Raw genomic sequence first — 20,327 nt, forward strand, 5'->3', positions numbered from 1 at the left:
AAGAAAAGAACATGAGGATATTAATGTCTCTATTTCAGTGATTCTCAAACTGACCTAGCTAGTTAATATCTGTCTTAATGTCTCACAGTATACAGACTGACCTAGCTAGAGGTTAATATCTGTCTTAATGTCTCACAGTATACAGACTGACCTAGGGTGAATGTCTCACAGTTTTAGCTAGTTTATATCTGTCTTAATGTCTCACAGTATACAGTCATATGAATTGTCTCACAGTATACAGCTGATTCAAATAACCAACTCAACATCTTGAGCTTTGATTATTTGAATCAGCTGTTGTTAACCTTCTTCAGCAAGAGAAGAACTAGGGCAAAAAGCAAAACGTTTCAAATGACCAACTCAACATCGGCTTTGATTATTTGAATCAGCTGTGTGATCTGTAGGGCCCAACCTCAAACTGTGCCAGATTCTTCAGTTCATGTACAGACTAGGAGGAGGTCTAATACATGGTCCTCACACTGTTACCTGATGACTCCCATCGTGCCCCTCTATTCTCTCTCTCAGACTATTCTTTCAGGGATACTATGGTGCATGTGCCTTTATGTGTCTTATCATGTGTTAGCCATTGTTGCGTGTCCTGTCTTTGGAATTCATTGATGATGCATGCTGTGATATCCCAAGTCGGGATTAATGAAGTAATACTCTATACTCTACTCTCTCTCTCTCTCCCTCACTCTCTCTCTCCCTTCTCTATTCCTTCTCTTCTATTCTCTCTCTCTCTCTCTCTCTCTCTCACTCCCTCTATATTCCTTCTCTTCTATACTCTCTCTCTCTCTTTTCTCTCTCTATTCCCCCTCTTTATTCAATTCAAGGGGCATTATTGGCATGGGAAACGTGTTAACATTGCCAAAGCAAGTGAGGTAGATAATATACAAAAGTGAAATAAACTATAAAGATTTACAGTAAACATTACACATACAGAAGTTTCAAAACAATAAAGACATTACAAATGTCATATTATATATATATATATATATATACAGTGTTGTAACAATGTACAAATGGTTAAAGTACCCAAGGGAAAATAATGTTAATGTTTGTTCTTCACTGGTTGCCCTTTTCTTGTGGCAACAGGTCACAAATCGTGCTGCTGCGATGGCACACTGTGGAATTTCACCCAGTAGATATGGGAGTTTATCCAAATTGGGTTTGTTTTCAAATTCTTTGTTGATCTGTGTAATCTGAGGGAAATATGTCTCTCTAATATGGTCATACATTGGGCAGGAGGTTAGGAAGTGCAGCTCAGTTTCCACCTCATTTTCTGGGCAGTGTGCACATAGCCTGTCTTCTCTTGAGAGCCATGTCTGCCTACGGCGGCCTTTCTCAATAGCAAGGCTATGCTCACTGAGTCTGTACATAGTCAAAGATTTCCTAAAGTTTGGGTTCGTCACTGTGGTCAGGTATTCTGCCATGGTGTACTCTCTGTTTAGGGCCTAATAGCATTCTAGTTTGCTCTGTGTTTTTGTTACTTCTTTCCAATGTGTCAAGTAATTATCTTTTTGTTTTCTCATGATTTGGTTGGGTCTAATTGTGCTGCTGTCCTGGGGCTCTGTGGGGTGTGTTTGTGTTTGCAAACAGAGCCCCAGGACCAGCTGGCTTAGGGGGCTCTTCTCCAGGTTCATCACTCTGTAGGTGATGGCTTTGTTATGGAAGGTTTGGGAATCGCCTCCTTTTAGGTGGTTGTAGAATATAACGGCTGTTTTCTGGATTTTGATAATTAGTTGGTATCGGCCTAATTCTGCTCTGCATGCATTATTTGGTGTTCTACGTTGTACACGGGGGATATTTTTGCAGAATTCTGCATGCAGAGTCTCAATTTGGTGTTTGTCCCATTTTGTGAAATCTTGGTTGGTGAGCGGACCCCAGACCTCAACCATAAAGGGCAATGGGCTCTTTGACTGATTCAAGTATTTTTTGCCAGATCCTAATTGGTATGTTGAATTTTATGTTCCTTTTGATGGCATAGAATGCCCTTCTTGCCTTGTCTCTCAGATCTTTCACAGCTTTGTGGAAGTTACCTGTGGCGCTGATGTTTAAGCCAAGGTTTGTATAGTATTTTGTGTGCTCTAGGGCAACAGTGTCTAGATGGAATTTGTATTTGTGGTCCTGGCGACTGGACCTTTTTTGGAACACCATTATTTTGGTCTTATAGAGATTTACTGTTATTCTCTCCCTCTCCCTATTACCCCCTCTTTATTCTCTCTCTCTCTCTCTCTCTCTCTCTCTCTCTCTCTTTCTCTCTCTGTTTTCTGTTTAAGAGAAGAGTTGGCTAGACAGCCACCCAGATAAACCATACATTTGTTGGAGGTGAAGGACTGAGAGTTGGGACAATGAATGAATACACTGATGGAGAGATGGGGAGGAAGGGAATGCTCTATTGCACTTCACTAGCAATTTCTCCCCCCTAGGTTTGGTCTAGGTCTGGCCTACCGTCTGCACGTTTGCCACTGTAGTGGTGGTGTGGCATGGCCTAAGTCTAAGTGGGTTTTAGACAACCGCACACACACACATATATAAACACATAAATACAGCCTCAATTCCCAGTTTGTTAGAAGAGCTATTTTGGAGCCAAGTTGGATCCAAACGGTGGTGTTAATCAAACTGTGCCTATATATAGGACGGTGTATCTCCGACTTATACCCTGATCTGTTAGGCCACAGTCCCGGAGTCCCCTTTTTTCTTGCTCTGCATTTGTTAACTTAAACTCGAGGAAGGTTAGTCGATTTTTTTTTCCAATGCCGGCCTTTGTTCTTAGGTTGCAGTCTTATGTTTAATACATGAGGATTGGAAGACTTATCCGTTTTTGACTGCTGTGCCAGTTATTCCCAGGCAGTGTCTATATTTAAGAGCTACTATAGGCCAGATATGCACCCTGGGAGCTGAAGTCTTCGACCTCAAGTGGAAGTCTTTCTGAATACGATTAGAATTTAAAACCCTGAAATAGAACTTGGAGGAATTTGCCTTTACACCATTGGCTATGTGGTTCGGGGAGGATTTGGTTTTGCAGCATTTATCCGAAACAAGGTGCATCTAGTTTGGAGGAGACATTAGAAAAAGGTGTTGTGTTCAAGTTTAACTCGGTGACCTCACCGTCCTTGGTGTGTAGTTATAGGCCAGTCCATTAAGCTTGCACCTTGTATTCATGAATCTCATTCATTCTCCAACCTTCTCTTTCTCTGCCTTTCTCTACCTCTCTCTCTCTCTCTCTCTCTCTCTCTCTCTTCTCTCCATTTCTCCCTCCATGTTTCCTTATCTGTGTTTTTGGAGGGGTTGGGATAATGCAGAGCACACATTTCCGTTGCATATTCATGTACATTGGACAATAAAGTAATCTTCCTCCATCTTCTTCTTCTCTCCCTCTGCAGCTGGTACCACCTATATCTTCGGTAAGGGCGGGGGTCTGATCACGTACACGTGGCCTAACAACGAGAGGCCCAGCACGCGTACCGACCGCCTGGCTGTGGGCTTCAGCACCACCATCAAGGACGGCATCCTGGTCCGCATCGACAGCGCGCCGCGACTCGGTGACTACATCATGCTACACATCGTAAGTCCAGTTTCAGTCTTGCCGTTGTCCCTACTGTTATCATGACATGGTGTTCCCCAAGACAGGGCCACAATACAGTACAGTAACTATATCATACTACACATAAGTCACCTTTTAGTCTACTGCTAGCCTGCATGGTGTCCCCAAGTCTTTTTCTCAAGGGCACCAGTGTAGTCTACACTGTGTCTCCTGTCTTACCCTGGACAGGGAGACTTCATCCAGCCCCACATTGTAAGGCCTCTTTAGTTATATGGTTCTCAGTGTATTTACAGGGATTCCATACAGTAGCAGATACAGTCATTAGTTAAAGCACTACACACCTGATTCTACTAATTCATGGCTTGATCAAGAGTTGATTATATGAATTAGGTGTGTAGCGCTAGGGCAACAATGTAACCTGTCCACCCCTTCGGGTCCCCAGGACCAGGACTAAGGGACACTGTTCTAAACAATGACCTGCAATGAGAATGGGAAGGTACTGAAGTTGAAGCAAATTGTAACAGGAGGGGGGGGCTATCCATAATAGATATCACATATGTTCCCCTCCCTTGTTTCTCCCTTGTTTTCTAACTTTATATGTCACACAATCCTCTCAGAACGACTTTCTCTCTAAACAACGCAGTGAATCTAAACTCTAAGGCATGAATAGTTGATAAGCCATGTCTGTGTGATGCATGTGGAGAACACGATCACTGTGCCTGGAAACCCTGTGTGAATCAGCAACATTAATATGTTATGACGAGGACCGTGGTGGTCATGAAATTTTGTCAGCCGGTGATTGTCAAGCAAATAACTGCCGGTCTCATGATAATTGACCGTTAATTAACATAAACACATTTAGCATCTCCTGGCTTCCACGCATCGCCTACATGCCACTGATGCAGACCTTTGGAACATCTACATTGTAAAAAGTCGAATAAATCACTGTAATATAGTCTACACCATCACAATGAATCCATGATTTATTTTAGACAGGTCTAAAGAAACATGATATGAAGAAAATGTAGTCTATTTCAGAAGAACGGAATAGCATCCTCTGAGTTGTTCTTATGTTAGGCTCTGATCTGGCTATGCCAAACGGCTGTGGGCTACACTAGTTCATTTAGCAGACCAGATTTGCTTAGAATTCTGTGACATTATTTTATATTGTTTTATAGTATGAAGAATGCAATTGAACATAGGTGAATAAAATATAATATATATTTTCTCCAAACGTTTAGTCAGCCAACCAGATGAGTAGGCCTAACGAACAGCAAAAAAAAGCACTGGCCAATGTCAATCTACTATTCCCCATAGTACAAAAGTCGACCTATTCTATTCTGTGTGAGAAATAAACATTCCAAACATAATCTGGGACAGTTGTGGGATGCGATAGATCCCAAATTAATACAACCACTAGCATAAAACAAACCTGTTTTAAGCAGTGAGCCTGATGCAACAGATCAGAATGCTTAGCTTAAAATGTTATGTCATAAGCGCAACAATTTGCACATGGTAGTAGGTTATATGTGTGTATGTTCCATTAGCAGGAAAACCCATTCTCAAAAGTGACCGCAAATGTGAGTATGCGTGTAATGCTTTTATTAGAACGAATCTACACCCATTGTAACGCGGATTAATCTGCTTAATTTAAAGAAGTTATTTTGCCACTTTAGTTATGATACACACCTTATCAAAATATACAGTGCATTCGGAAAGTATTTAGACCCCTTGACTGTTTCCACATTTTATTACATTACAACCTTATTCTAAAATTGATTACATTTTTAAAAATCCATCACTCTTAAATGGAAGAAGTTTGGAACCACCAAGACTCTTCCTAGAGCTGGCCACCCGGCCAAACTGAGCAATCGGGGAGAAGGGCCTTGGTCAGGGAGGTGACCAAGAACCTGATGGTCACTCTGACAGAGCTCCAGAGTTCTTCTATGGAGATGGGAAATCCTTCCAGAAGGACAACCATCTCTGCAGCACTCCACCAATCAGGCCTTTATGGTAGAGTGGTCAGATGGAAGCCACTCCTCAGTAAAAGGCACATGACAGCCTGCTTGGAGTTTGCCAAAAGCCACCTAAAGACTTTCAGACCATGAAACCAAGATTCAACTCTTTGGCCTGATATGCCAAGCGTCACGCCTGGAGGAAACCTGGCACCATCCCTACGGTGAAGCATGGTGGCGGCATCAATTTTAGAATAAGGATGTAAACTAACAAAATGTTGAAGAAGTCAAGGGGTCTGTACACTTTACAAATGCACTGTATAGGTCTATGGGCTAGGCTACATGAGATGTGCAACTATGATTTGAAAAAGTCAATAAAAAGCATGCTGTTGTTTCTTGCCTTAAGATGGACAACATTACGTGATAATATATCATTCACACGTGATAGGCTAATATTGCCACCCATCACACTATTTTTGATTTAATCTCGTCTTTACATATACTAAATAATATATGTATGAAATTTGTTTTGATTTAGAATGGACCATTATCACCAACTGTATTGAAAGAGAGGCAATGGAAAAAAATACATGAATGTAATACATAATGTATGCACTTAAATAGCAAATGGAGGACACTTTTCCCGTGGTTCATTTTCATGCCAGGCAGGTAGGCTGTACTCCTGTTGTAAAGAGAAGCAATGTGCTTAATATTAGGAAAGTTGAAAAATAAATAGATTAGGCCTAGCCTATAGAAAGCTGATGGGCTCCTCCTCTTCTCATGCAATTGCACAGCCTATAGAAATGTTGCGCAATATGAGCTCATGGGCTCTCATGAAGTGTTTGATTAGATTTTAAATTACATTTGCATTGATGTCAGACTGATTAGCGTGACAATAGTGCTGAGAGTGCTGAGTACCAGGCAGAGTACCAGGCAGTGCTGAGTACCAGGCAAGTTTGGTAGGATACTAATGACCATCAGCAGCATCAGACCTTGGAGAAGCCTAATTACCATGACAAAGCAGTCACTTGGAATTTGACTGCCATCATGAGTCGTGACCGCCGGTGTGGCGGTAATATGTTCACCGGAACAGACCTATTCAATATCCCTTGTTTTTGTTGTTGCGGTTGACTTATTGACATAATAGTCATCAACAAAGATGGCCACCGACTATAGCGATGCCAAACGTATTTATTGGAAAAGTGCCGTGTGCTGATGGGGTGTGAAAGTAGGGATGTTGAGGAGAGAGTCAGAGAAGTATGAAGAGCAGAGAGGGATACAATTACACCAACAGATTGAGAGTCTTTCTCTCCTCAAAGACTCCCCTCGTCTCTGGAGTGTGTTGCAATGTGCTGCTGGATGTACGCTGCTCCAGCCTCACCATCTGGTCACACAACATGAAGGCCAAGTAGTGTTTTTATATAGCTGCTTTACAGTCTAGAGGAATGTCTGTGTGCAGGGGTGGGTGTGTGTCTGTGTGTCTGTGTGTCTGTGTGTCTGTGTGTCTTTGTGTGTGTGTGTGTGTGTGAGGGAGAGAGATAGGAAAATGCCGCTCCTCATTTTAACTGGCTTCGTAATTGCAGAAACCTCGATAGGAAGGAAATCAAATGCATTTTTAATCCTATTCTTTCTATCTCAGAGCTGAGCGGCACTTTCCAGCCAAGCTTCATATCAGTTGTAATTCGGCTCCAACTCGTTAGAAATACATTTCTTCATTCCCGTAGTCTCACAAAGCAAAAGGCTAATTCATTTATCATTAGAATACCATGTATAGTCACAGTACATGCTCAAGTTTAACACTGGTCAATACTTACAGTTATATTTCTGGTCGTTGTTTTAAAATACTGTTTATTCTCCGTAACCTACCTGGCTGCTAAATAATCGTTAACATTAGAGCCGCCAGTGACATCTTTTAGAATTTCAATATCACATATGTAGCTCCTCAACCATAGCCCTTAGATAAAGACTAATGGACAGTCGAAGACCTCCGCTACACAATACCGCCAATGAACAGAACATCATCGAGCCCAGTTCAAATCTATTACAGTGCAGATAATGATTCAAAGTGACAGATGTCAACCCATCCTGTGTTGTTACCCCCTGAATCAGACAGAAACGGTTAAAAGGATTACATAGCGACTGCACTGAAGACTTGTCTAACCAAAGGTCTTATCACAGACATTCATCCCCTCAGGGATCACTTAGCCTTTAGGATCATTAGCAACTGGATGTGTTAGGATTAGCTAGCTACCGTTGCTAAGACGTCGCTGAAATGGCTTACAGGGACTGCTCTTTGGAACTGATAGGTTTCTAATGAGACAGAAGAATGGAATTGGAGAAGTATGGAGAACCGAGAACTGGCGTCATCTGGTTTTTAAGTCATTCAAACTATTCATTGCATCGTTGATTTCTGTAAACCCTCTATTCTTTGAAGCATCTCTTAGTATTATGCCTTCATATGATGCAAAAACATATGAAAAGTATGACTAGTGGGTACCATAGAAATAAAAAATAAATATCCCGTTCAGGTCATTCTAGTCATTCTATTTCTATGGTTTTGTACTAGCAACTAGGGCTGTTACGGTGACCGTATTACCACCACACCGGCGGTCAACATGAGCCCCTGAGCTCATTTCTATAGGCTATGCAATTGCATGAGAAAACAGCTTTCTATAGGCTGGGTCTACTATAATTATTTTTCAACTTTCCTAATATTAAGCACATTGCTTCGCTTTTCAACAGGTGTATAGCCTACCTGGCTGGCATGAAAATGAACCATGGGAAAAACGTCCTCCATTCGCTATTTAAGTGAAGTTCATGTGACATGTATTTTTTTTTAACCTGCCCCTGTTCCGAGACAGGTGCATGATAATGGTCCATTCTAAATCCAAACTAATTTCACACATATATTATTTAGTATATGTAAAGATGAGACTAAATTAAGAATAGTCTGATTGGTGACAATATTAGCCTATCACTTGTGAATGATGCCCAGTGTGTTGCAATAGAAGGCAAGAAACAGAGTATGCCTTTTTTTGCTACTTTTTCAAATCATAGTCCCACACCTCATGTAGCCTAGCCCATAGACCTATATGTTTTAATAAGGTTAGTATCACACCTCATGTAGCCTAGCCCATAGACCTATATGTTTTAATAAGGTTTGTATCACACCTCATGTAGCCTAGCCCATAGACCTATATGTTTTAATAAGGTTTGTATCACACCATCATGACCTAGTTTTAATAAGGTTAGTATCACACCTCATGCCCCCATAGACCTATATGTTTTAATAAGGTTAGTATCACACCTCATGTAGCCTAGCCCATAGACCTATATGTTTTAATAAGGTTTATCACACCTCATGTATCACCCACCACACCTCATGTAGCCTAGCCCATAGACCTATATGTTTTAATAAGGTTTGTATCACACCTCATGTAGCCTAGCCCATAGACCTATATGTTTTAATAAGGTTAGTATCACACCTCATGTAGTCTAGCCCATAGACCTATATGTTGACAAGGTTTTGTATTACAACTAAAGTGACCAAATAACTTCTTAAAATGAAGAACATTAAGCTGCTTTACAAACCGGTGTAGAGCCTAACTGGCATACATACGCAGCGCATGAGTGTCAAGTTTGGGGAAGAACATTTTCACCATAAAAATGCACCTTTATAATAAAGCATCACATGCATAATCGCATTTGCGGTCACTTTTGAGAATGGAACATTCACACTTATAGCCTACTGCCGTGTGTGCATTGCTGCCCTTATAGTGTGAAGAAATAGCCTAATGGTTTATCAACATTTTAAGGTAAACTATCTGATCAGTTGCATCAGCCTCATTGATCCTCAGCCTCAAAAAGGGGTTTTGATGCTAGTGGTTGTATTCATTTGGGATATATTGCATCCCACAACTGTCACAGACTATGTTTGGAATATACAGTACATTTCTCACACAGAATAGAATAGGTAAACTTTTGTACTATGGGGGAATGTAGATTGACATAGGCCAGTGTTTTTGCTGTTGGTTAGGCATACTCATCTTATTGGCTGACGAAAAGTAAATGTGGACAGTTCTTCTATATGCACCTCTGAATTGGATAAGAAGGATGCTTGCAGTTGCATTCCCGATGTGTCTGTCTTCACTTGTAGCCTACTTCGGAGCTGAGATGCCTGTGAGAAGGACCCGATCACGTGACAGGTATTGGCTAATAAGAAGAGAGAGCCATGTGAGTGAGAGGTGCTTCAGAGCAAGGCGATGGCAGCCGGGAGAAGGGAATTATAATTATTATATTTAGCCAAAGGGAACAATGGACAATTTTGCCACAAAAGGCATGGATTTTCTTAGGGGGCATTATGGCCACACAAGGGGGATGCTGCTGGGAAATTTGATGCCTGGTGAGAACATTATCAAGTGCTTGTCAAATTGTGAATGAGAGACTGATGAAGTGTGTGTAGCCTGCACAAGAAACAAATCGGAGCTCATGCCTTTCATGCAACTTTTTTCAAATCATCATTAGTCACATCATGCAGCCTTAGAATGAATTAAAAATCCAAACATATGGCCAAAGGTTTGTATCACAACTAAAGTTACATAAATAAGTCTAAATGAAGCATTTAGGAGGACCTGTTTCTTTGTGAACCCCTCAACACAGAATAGCCACGTGCTCAATCCGTCGGAAATCGTTTAGAGAAAATATCCTTTCTATTTTATTCAGCTATGTTCAATTGTATTCTTCATACTATAAGATAATATAAAATAAAAGCACGGCAATCTAAGCAAATCTTGTCTGCTAAATGTTGTCTTCTGAAATAGACTACATTTTCTTCATGTCATGTTTCTTTAGACCTGTCTAAAATAAATCATGGATTCATTGTGATGGTGTAGACTATATTACAGTGATTTATTATCATTTTTAAATACAGATGTTAGAAAGGTCTACATCAGTGGCTTGTAGGCGATGCGTGGAAGCCAGGAGATGCTAAATGTGTTTCTGTTAATTAACGGTCAATTATCATGAGACCAGCAGTTATGTGCTTGACAATCACCGGCTGACAAAGTTCATGACCACCACTGCCCTACTAGCAACCACTGATGCAATGGTATATTTTATGCTGGATTATTTGGTGCCTTTAACAGTAATGAAAGGTTATTACAATGAAAGTAAAGCTGCAGAGGCATTATCTACTTTTAAAAACTGGGCTCTCTCTATCTCTCTAATTTCTCTCACTCCCTATCTCTCTCCATCTTTCTAAACTCACTCTGTTACTTACCATCTCTCTCTATCGCTACCTCCCTGTATCTCTATCTCCATCTCTCTCCATCGCTTTCCAACTCACTCTTTCTCTCTCTCTCTCTCTCCCCCCCTTTCTCTCTCTCTCTCTCTCTCTCTCTCCATCTTTGAACAACTAGCTCAAGGCTTGTGTTGGTAATCATGGAACTGAAACTGTGCTACTCGCCTCCTAATACAATGCAGTGTTTGTTTTTGGACGTGAAGGGCGATTTAGAGTATTGCTGAATGGCTGGCTTGAGGACACTCCAAATAATTACCTCAATATAGACTAGAGCAATTCTTCTTTTTTTCCCTTTTTCCTTGCCTTTTTGCCAGTTCTCAAATTGGTCTAGACTGTTTAAGGACTACTTATGCAAAGTATGAAACAGAAAAACACTGAGCTTTTCTATAGTCATATAGACGCCATCCAAGAAGCTTACTGATTAGCCATTTATTTAAGCTCCAAGTTGCTAATATCGCTCTTGTTTTATAACAGCAGAACCTCATTTAAAACTTTTTTTTTTTAAAGCGATGACATCAAAAGCAACTGAATCAAAATATCCATACTAATGGAAAATATGGTCACAAAATGGATGCCTGGGCTCTCCTGAAGCGGTATGACTCGTGGCACAGTCACTGTGTCTGCTGTGTGGTGGTGTATTGTGTTGTATAAGACTTCAGCTCTGTACCGGAAGGTCCCGTCTCCTCTTAAATCCACAACAAAACTCCTGGCCCAGGAGGCTGATGTGTTGGTCGTGACTCACACAGTCTCATGCCAGGGAATGTACATAGCTGCAGGTGAAGCTTATCCAGGACATGCCACACAGAGAGAGAGGGGTGGAGAGAGAAAGAGAGAGAGAGAGAGAGAGAGGGAGAGAGAGAGAGAAGGAGGGGTGAGAGAGCGAGAAAGTGAGAAAGCTGGAGAGAGAAAGAGGGGGGAAATATACCTTAGCACAAAATCCTTTTAGACATAGTCTAAAAAAAATATCTGTTTATAAAAGGGAAATAGTATTTCTGTGCAAATACATTCTGTATTATAACCTTAGGACCAAATCTATTTGCCCTTGTGCTGTCCGACACTGTCTCCCTACTGACTGCATCAAAAGACACGTCCCTCATCACATCCCTGAGACGTCTGATGAGAAAGGGTGATTGAGAGGTGGTCTGAACACACTCCTTTACCCTCCTCGCCTACTCTTCCACTACTCTCCTCTCTCCTCCTCTCCTCCCAGAGATCTCTGACACTTCACATCCTGTATGTCTCTCTACTACCCAGCCTGCAATCGGATCCAGCATACATTACCAAGCAATCAGACAGGATTTCTAATGTTGCAATGCCACAATGAATTCCATTACCCGCTTGAGCCTCCTCACTTTAATTCAGATGGGGGAAAAAAGGTACAAGTTGTAGGTAATTGAAAAGCCCATTCCAGACAAGAGTACACAGTGAATGTGTCCCAAATGGCACCCTGTTCCCTACATTGTGCGCTACTTTTGATCAGAGGCCTGTGTAGGGAATAGGGTGCCATTTGGGATGCGGTCAGAGAGACCTACAGGGTGAGATGAGATGAGACGCGTGTGGGGCAGGCTGCAAGGGTGGGTAAATATTATATTGCATTCCAGACCACACTGAGTCCATTTTCTCTTTGACAGGCTGTGGAGATGAGAGGGTGTGTGTGGATTGTGTGCTTGTGTGCGTGTGTGTGTGTATGCGTGTGTGTGTAGGTCTTTAATTTTTAGATTCCACTGTGATGTTTTATAAGCCAAGCAGGGACTGAGATATACAGTGGAGGATGCATCTATGGAGTTACATTGTGTGTGTGTGTGTGTGTGTGTGTGTGTGTGTGTACAGTGGAGGATGTATAGGCCCTGTATTGAGTTCCCCTACCTCAGTGAAATATACTTAACAAAAATATAAATCCAACATGTGAAGACGTGGTTCCATCTTTCATGATCTGAAATAAAATATGCCATAAAAGTTTCATAGGCACAAAAAAATTGTGCACAAATTTGTTTACACACCTGATAGTGAACATTTCTGTTTTGCCAAATAATCCATCCACCTGACAGGTGTGGCATATCAAGAAGCTGATTAAACAGCATGATCATTACACAGGTGCACTTTGTGCTGGGGACAATAAAAGGCCAATCTAAAATGTGCAGTTGTCACACAACACACTGCCACAGATACCTCAAGTTTTGAGGGAGTGTGAAATTGGTATACGGACTGCAGGAATGTCTACCAGAGCTGTTGCCAGATAATTTAATGTTCATTTATCTACCAGAAGCCTCCTCTAATGTCGTTTTAAAGAATTTGGCAGTATGTCCAACCGGCCTCACAACCGCAGACCACGTGTAACCACGCCAGCCCAGGACCTCCACATCTGGCTTCTTCACCTGCAGGATCGTCTGACACCAGCCACTCGGACAGCTGATTAAATTCTGACTGACTGTGCCTGGCTCCTTAGTGTGTGGACCTGACCACCCATGGCAGCGCCACCTGCCCAGTCATGTAATCCATAGATTAGGTCCTAATAAAATGTATTTATAGTGACTAATTTCCTCATATGAACTATACCTCTGTGAAAGTGTTGCATGTGGCGTTTACATTTTTGTTCCATAGCTATAACTAATGATCAGTAGTATTAGTCGGTTGGTTATCTCTTGTCCTTTTCATTTCCTACTGTCTTCTTGTCTTCTTGCTCCAAGGAAGTATAGAGAGATTGCAATACAAACGTTAACTGTATAAAAGGCAGCTGTTTCAAAAGACATCAGTGATCCATATGTTACTGACATGAAATTACATTTGAAATATATGAGTAATGGCTGTCCATTGACATTTTGCACCTGTACTGAATAATGATACTCTTTCTTGACATTTGGCCACTAGCATTTGCCTTAACGATACCTAAGTACCGATCATAACCAATTGATTACTTTTGAAAAGGGCTCAGAAGAAAATTGCATAGAGGAGTAATACCAGTTAAATGAAAAGAGGCCTTAGAGTGTTAATATTCTCTCTCCCACATACACACACACACACACGCATCTCTCAAACACACACACACACACACACACACACACACACACACACACACACACACACACACACATCTCTCAAACACACACACACACACACACACACACACACACACACACACACACACACACACGCATCTCTCAAACACACACACACACACACACACACACACACACACACACACACACACACACACACACACACACACACACATCTCTCTCTCTCAAACACACACACACACACCCCACACACACACACACACACACACACACACACACACACGCATCTCAAACAAACACACACACACACACACACACACACACACGCCCCTCAAACACACACACACACACACACACACACAGTGGAACACCAGCGATGACACTCCAAACAGATCTGAGGGTTCCGTGGGGAGATGTGGCTGTCAGTCAAACAACCCTGACCGCAAAGCATTCTGGGAATTTCAATATATTGTGCCTTCTTTCTTCTCCAGGAGAGAGAGGGACAGAGAGAGAGGGGGACACAGAGAGAGAGAGAGAGAGAGAGAGAGAGGGAGACATAACTGATCAAGTTAGAACCCCCTGGCTCTGGCCCCAGCTCTATGCACTGTGTTTTGTTATAATTACAAAAGCAGTGGAGGTGGATAAAAACATTTTTTTTAATACTATTTGTTTTTCATTTCATTTCTAGTGTTTACCTCTTTGCCTTGTCCTCCCAGTCCTTCCCCAACACTATGACCTGCTATATTGTTTGTTGTCTTTATTGTTCCACTAAACATAAATGATTGATGAGGCTGTGTTATGGTTTATTGATGCACTTCCATTGGATGGCCATTGGCCAGGTCCTTAGTATGCAGCAACCCTCATTGATGTATATTTCATTGTCCAAGATGAAAAATTCAATGAGAAACACAAACAGTGTCTGCTCCTTGACAATTTATCCCTCTGGGGGACAAATGGTTGTGTTCCACAGCAGCTCGGTTGTAATGCATGAGTTCCCACTTCCCTGAGTAGAAGAGAGGAGCGAGAGAAAGAGGAGTAGAGGGAGGAGATTTGGGCAGAGGGAGAAAGTGGAAGAGAACAGGGGCTACAGGGAGGGAGAGAAGGAGAGAGTGAATGAGGGAGAATATGTCAGAAGAGAGAGAGGGAGACAGAGCGGGAGAATAAGAAGGAAAGTGAGCGAAGCAAAGAGGGGAAGATATTTGTGATTTCTGAGCAGGATCAGAAGACTCGGCTCAGTGGGTGTGTCTTAGCTACAGTGATATGCCAGTGAATTTCAATTGAACTTATACTTTGTTACTTTGTCAAGTAGTGTCGTCATACCACATACATCCCAGCTGATAAGCCAAGGTGTCAATTTTCTAATGTTCAGGGCAGCTGTTGTGCATCTGACACTCATCACACAGACAGATTTAACTTACAGACAGGATGAAAGTTTCTCACCACCGATCAAAACTCAAACTTGGGTTTGAGAAAGACGGCGGGCCAGCGGCCATTTTCAAATTTCCTCTGTACACGGTGAGACTTCATTGTGATTGATGAGACGCCTGCTCTGGCGCGAGGAGTAATGAAAGATCACAGTGCTCAGGGATCGATATGCCAGGCAGCGTATCTCAGACACAAGGCTAGGCGCCATCTCACTGCCAGAGACACCCTTAAATCCCTCCACAGCTCTGTCTCTGTCACCTCGGCAGCACAGTGAGGTTCTAGTTTCTTTCCTCTCCTCTGTTCTCACCTGGGATTCCACTGCCGATACCTCCGCTCAGCTCGCAGATATCAGGCTGTGAGAAATAAATAAGAAGAGAGCTAGGCACATTTAGCCAAATTGACTGCTTCTTGGATTATTGACAAGAAAGGGATGATGAATTGCAAGTTGCTGAACTGATACATTTTAACATTAGAAAATAAATCTACTGGAAAGAAGAAAAAAAATCTATGAGAGAGAGAGAGAGAGAGAGAGAGAGAGAGAGAGAGAGAGAGAGAGCTCCTTCGTCTAGTATGTATTCAGAGAAGATTAAGTACCTGCTGGCGAAAGCAGCGAGCACTTTCTTTCTCTCATCTCAAAAAAAGAAAGAGTAGATCAAACAGGAAAGTCTAGCTCTCTCTCGCAATCTGAGCAAAAATGTGACTGACTGAGCACCTCTCTCTATTTTGTTGATTTAATCTCCACATATTGACTCTGTGTGTGTGTGTGTTTGACTGGTATCTAAGACTGCAGAACTGACACAATAAATAGCACATGAATATCAAATATATACATATTTTGTAAATAGAAAAGGCTGATAGTAATAACTATTGTGATATCTATAAGATATATTGCCAAAAATACATATTTGCATGATGACTGTGACTTATTTGTGTCAGTTTCTATTGGAGGTTGAAATGGTGCTGTGAGGGCAGTCTACAGATATGAACATTTCCTGTAGTCCCTGTTCTTATCTTTTTATGGAGTGCCCAGTCCCTTGCCAACAAAGTATTACAGGGGCCTCCCGAGTGGCGCAGGGGTCTAAGGCACTGCATGCAGCTATAGGCGTCCCGGGCTGTGCTACAACTGGCCGTGGTCGGAAGTCCCATAGGACGGTGCACAATTGGCCCAGCATCGTCTGTGTTAGGTGAGGCTTTACAAGCAACTCCTTGTGGCGGGCTGGGTGCCTGCAGTTGAACAGTGTTTCCTCCGACACATTGGTGCGGCTGGCTTCCGGGTTAAGCCGGCAGGTGTTAAGGAGCGCAGTTAGGCGGGTCCGTTGGGGAGTTTCAGCGATGAGACAAAATTTGAAATTGGGGAGGAAAAAAAAATATATATATATATATATATAATATCGACCTCCACAGCAGTGGCGTTTGCCAGTAACCGAAAGGTTGCTAGTTTGAATCTCTGAGCTGACTACATGAAATCTGTCAATCTGTCTGCAAGGCGCTCTTGTCCATGACGTCACTCTCAGGGGGAGTTGGGAAATGCAAAAAAACACATTTCCATTTCCCACCACGCCATTGGGCAGGTTACATGTGTGAAACAGGAACAGTCTCAGCAGATGGTGTCAGTTGCGATTGGATATGTCAAACTATAACATATTTCCTCCGATATTGTGGAATGGTAAAAATGCCATATTAGTGAGTAGTACAGATTCCTGCCTGTTTTCCTCTTTAACTAAGGTATGAACCTTACTGTATTTCTACACCATTCTGGAATCACAATGCTATTTTTAGAGACTGTAAGCTTTGTAGTATTGACAGTTACCTGACTGGGAATACTTATAGATCTGGCAGGTCATGCCCCCTTTATCCTAAAGCTACAAATGATGTTAAGACAGGGGGTCATGAACTCTCCAGCCATCGAGAGATAGAGAGATAGAGAGAGAGAATGCTTCTACACTAGTTCCTTATTCAGTAAAACCCTTAGTTCTGACCCTATAGACCTCTCTTCCTCTCTGGCAGCCATGACAGTATGAGCCAACGTTATGCTAACGGTGACAGACTTCCCTTCCTCCGGAGCAGACTTCCCTTCCTCCGGAGCGGTATTCCCTTCCTCCGGAGCGGACTTCCCTTCCTCCGGAGCGGACTTCCCTTCCTCCGGAGCGGACTTCCCTTCCTCCGGAGCGGACTTCCCTTCCTCCGGAGCGGTATTCCCTTCCTCCGGAGCGGACTTCCATTCCTCCGGAGCAGACTTCCCTTCCTCCGGAGCGGACTTCGCAGAGAACCTTCTGATTCAGCCCTCTGATGGAGCAGACTGAGATATAAGGAAAAGCATGGTTAATTGATCCACTTATCTTTTATACATTTACGTAGGACTTAAGAACATTCCGGTGGGTCAGAGGAGAGGCGGAGGAGTCAGGGGGTGCTTTGACTGGGACAGCAGCGTCTCATCTTGACTGTTCAGAAGGGAACGATTATGAGATCAGAACACAGATGATTGTGTGATTTATTGACTCCTTTATACGTGATTGTGTGATGTATTGACTCATATACACACGATTGTGTGGTGTATTGACTCATATACACACGATTGTGTGATGTATTGACTCCTTTATACGTGATTGTGTGATGTATTGACTCATATACACACGATTGTGTGGTGTATTGACTCATTTATACGTGATTGTGTGATGTATTGACTCATATACACACGATTGTGTGGTGTATTGACTCATATACACATGATTGTGTGATGTATTGACTCATATACACACGATTGTGTGGTGTATTGACTCATATACACACGATTGTGTGATGTATTGACTCCTTTATACGTGATTGTGTGATGTATTGACTCATATACACACGATTGTGTGGTGTATTGACTCATATATACATGATTGTGTGGCTCATATTTCTAAGGGCTGCAACAAAAATCCAATCAGTTCCCCAAATATAATAATGGACGCATTAACAACAGCAATTCTCCTGAAGTCTTGATGGTATGTAGAGCTATGACTCTGTTTTAATGCAATTTGTAAAAACCTGTTCAATATTTTCTTGGACTAGATCCATATCTTACATTAATCCCTGACCCAGAGTACCCGGAGTTGATGACCAAGCATTTTCTGTCTGTCTGTCTGTCTGTCTGTCTGTCTGTCTGTCTCTGTCTGTCTGTCTGTCTGTCTGTCTGTCTGTCTGTCTGTCTGTCTGTCTGTCTGTCTGTCTGTCTGTCTGTCTGTCTGTCTGTCTGTCTGTCTGTCTGTCTGTCTGTCTGTCTGTCTCTCTCTCTCTCTCTCTCTCTCTCTCTCTCTCTCTCTCTCTCTCTGTCTCTCTGTCTCTGTCTCTCTCTCTCTCTCTCTCTCTCTCTCTCTCCATCCCACTCTCTCCCTATCCCTCTCTTCCTCATCGAGTACAGCAGTCTAATATACATTTTTCGAATGGACCCATTTCTTACATGAATGTCTGACCCAATGTGTCAACGGTGTTAGCATTCACTTTGACAGTGAGTATAAATCCAATAAAATACCATATTATTCGTCACATGCTTCGTAAACAGGTGAAATGCAAACTTACAGGCCCTTTTCATTGATGGCATTGAGGTGGAGCGTGTGCCCAGATTCAAATCCTGGGTGTCTACATCCCCGAGGACCTCGCCTGGACCCTCAACACCTCAACCCGGGTCAAAAAGGCGAAGGAGGCTGAAGAAGGCCCGCCTGTCTCCTAAAAACCTGGTGAACTTTTACCGCTGCACGGTCGAGAGCATTCTGATTAACTGTGCCAGAGTGTGGTTTGGCGGATGCTCCGTGGCCGACTGGAAGGCCCTGCAACAGGTGGTGAAAACCGCCCAGCACATCACTGGTGCCCAGCTTATCACTGGTGCCCAGCTCATCACTGGTGCCCAGCTCATCACTGGTGCCCAGCTTATCACTGGTGCCCAGCTCATCACTGGTGCCCAGCTCATCACTCCCAGCTCATCACTGGTGCCCAGCTCATCACTGGTGCCCAGCTCATCACTGGTGCCCAGCTCATCATCCAGCTCATCACTGGTGCCCAGCTCATCCAGCTCATCACTGGTGCCCAGCTCATCACTGGTGCCCAGCTCATCACTGGTGCCCAGCTCATCACTGGTGCCCAGCTCCCTGCCGTCGTAGACCTCCAGCGCAAGGAGGTCTGCGTAGGGCGCGCGGCAACATCAAGGACCCTTGGCATCCTGGGGAGGCAGGGTAGCCTAGTGGTTAGAGCGTTGGACTAGTAACCGAAAGGTTGCAAGTTCATATCCCCAAGCTGACAAGGTACAAATCTGTCGTTCTGCCCCTGAACAGGCAGTTAACCCACTGTTCCTAGGCTGTCATTGAAAATAAGAATTTGTTCTTAACTGACTTGCCTAGTTAAATAAAGGTAAAAAAATATATATTTAAAATAAAAAAATCCATGCCACAAACTGTTTTCCCTCCGACCATCAGGCAGGCAGTACAGGTCTCTATATTCCCACACTAGCAGGCTCAAGAACAGTTTATTTCCAGCTACTGTAACCCTGCTGAACTCTGTGACACGGCACCAGCCATATTCACCCGCCCACCACTTAGTACTGCCTCTGAGGGACGTTGTTGCATTACTCTCTTTGCACTCTCCACAGTACTACTGGATTCTGACATTGCTTTGCCAAGTCTGATAAGGGACATTATTCAGTTGTACATGTACATGTCTACCTCGGTAACCTCATTGCTGCTATCCCTACATTTCAGTTGCATGCCTCCTTGAACTTTCAATTTGCCTTCATTGCTATTTAGACTTGCCATTTGCCTCCATTGTACATTTATACATCCCACTTAATAATATACATGGTATTTCATTGTTTCACTTGTACTTTTTTTGTACTCTCTTATTTGCACTTCTGGTCAGATGCTAACTGCAGTTTGTTGTGCTGTACTTGTACTTGTTCAATGACAAAGTTGAATCTAATCGAATCTTTCAAGGGGCAGCAGACCCCCGCACCTCTCTGATTCAGAGGGTTGGGTTAAATGTGGAAGACACATTTCAGTTGAATGCGAACGACTAAGTATCCCCTTTCCCCAACAATGCAGAGAGAAAGAAAAAGA

The 20,327-nt window shown here is 42.7% G+C and overlaps 1 protein-coding gene across 10 annotated transcripts in view; it reads left to right on the forward strand.

Annotated features, from left to right (window-relative positions):
* LOC112237004 (neurexin-3b-like) overlaps positions 1–20,327 on the forward strand; it is a 492,294-nt gene that overhangs the window by 373,739 nt on the left and 98,228 nt on the right. For all 10 annotated transcript variants that reach the window (XM_042321785.1, XM_042321793.1, XM_042321786.1 and 7 more), the window contains one exon: positions 3,384–3,565. In XM_042321785.1, coding sequence (XP_042177719.1) covers positions 3,384–3,565 — 182 coding nt within the window. The remainder of the gene's footprint in view (positions 1–3,383; positions 3,566–20,327) is intronic.

This window comes from Oncorhynchus tshawytscha, linkage group LG05 (assembly GCF_018296145.1).
Source record: "Oncorhynchus tshawytscha isolate Ot180627B linkage group LG05, Otsh_v2.0, whole genome shotgun sequence".
NCBI lineage: Eukaryota > Metazoa > Chordata > Actinopteri > Salmoniformes > Salmonidae > Oncorhynchus > Oncorhynchus tshawytscha.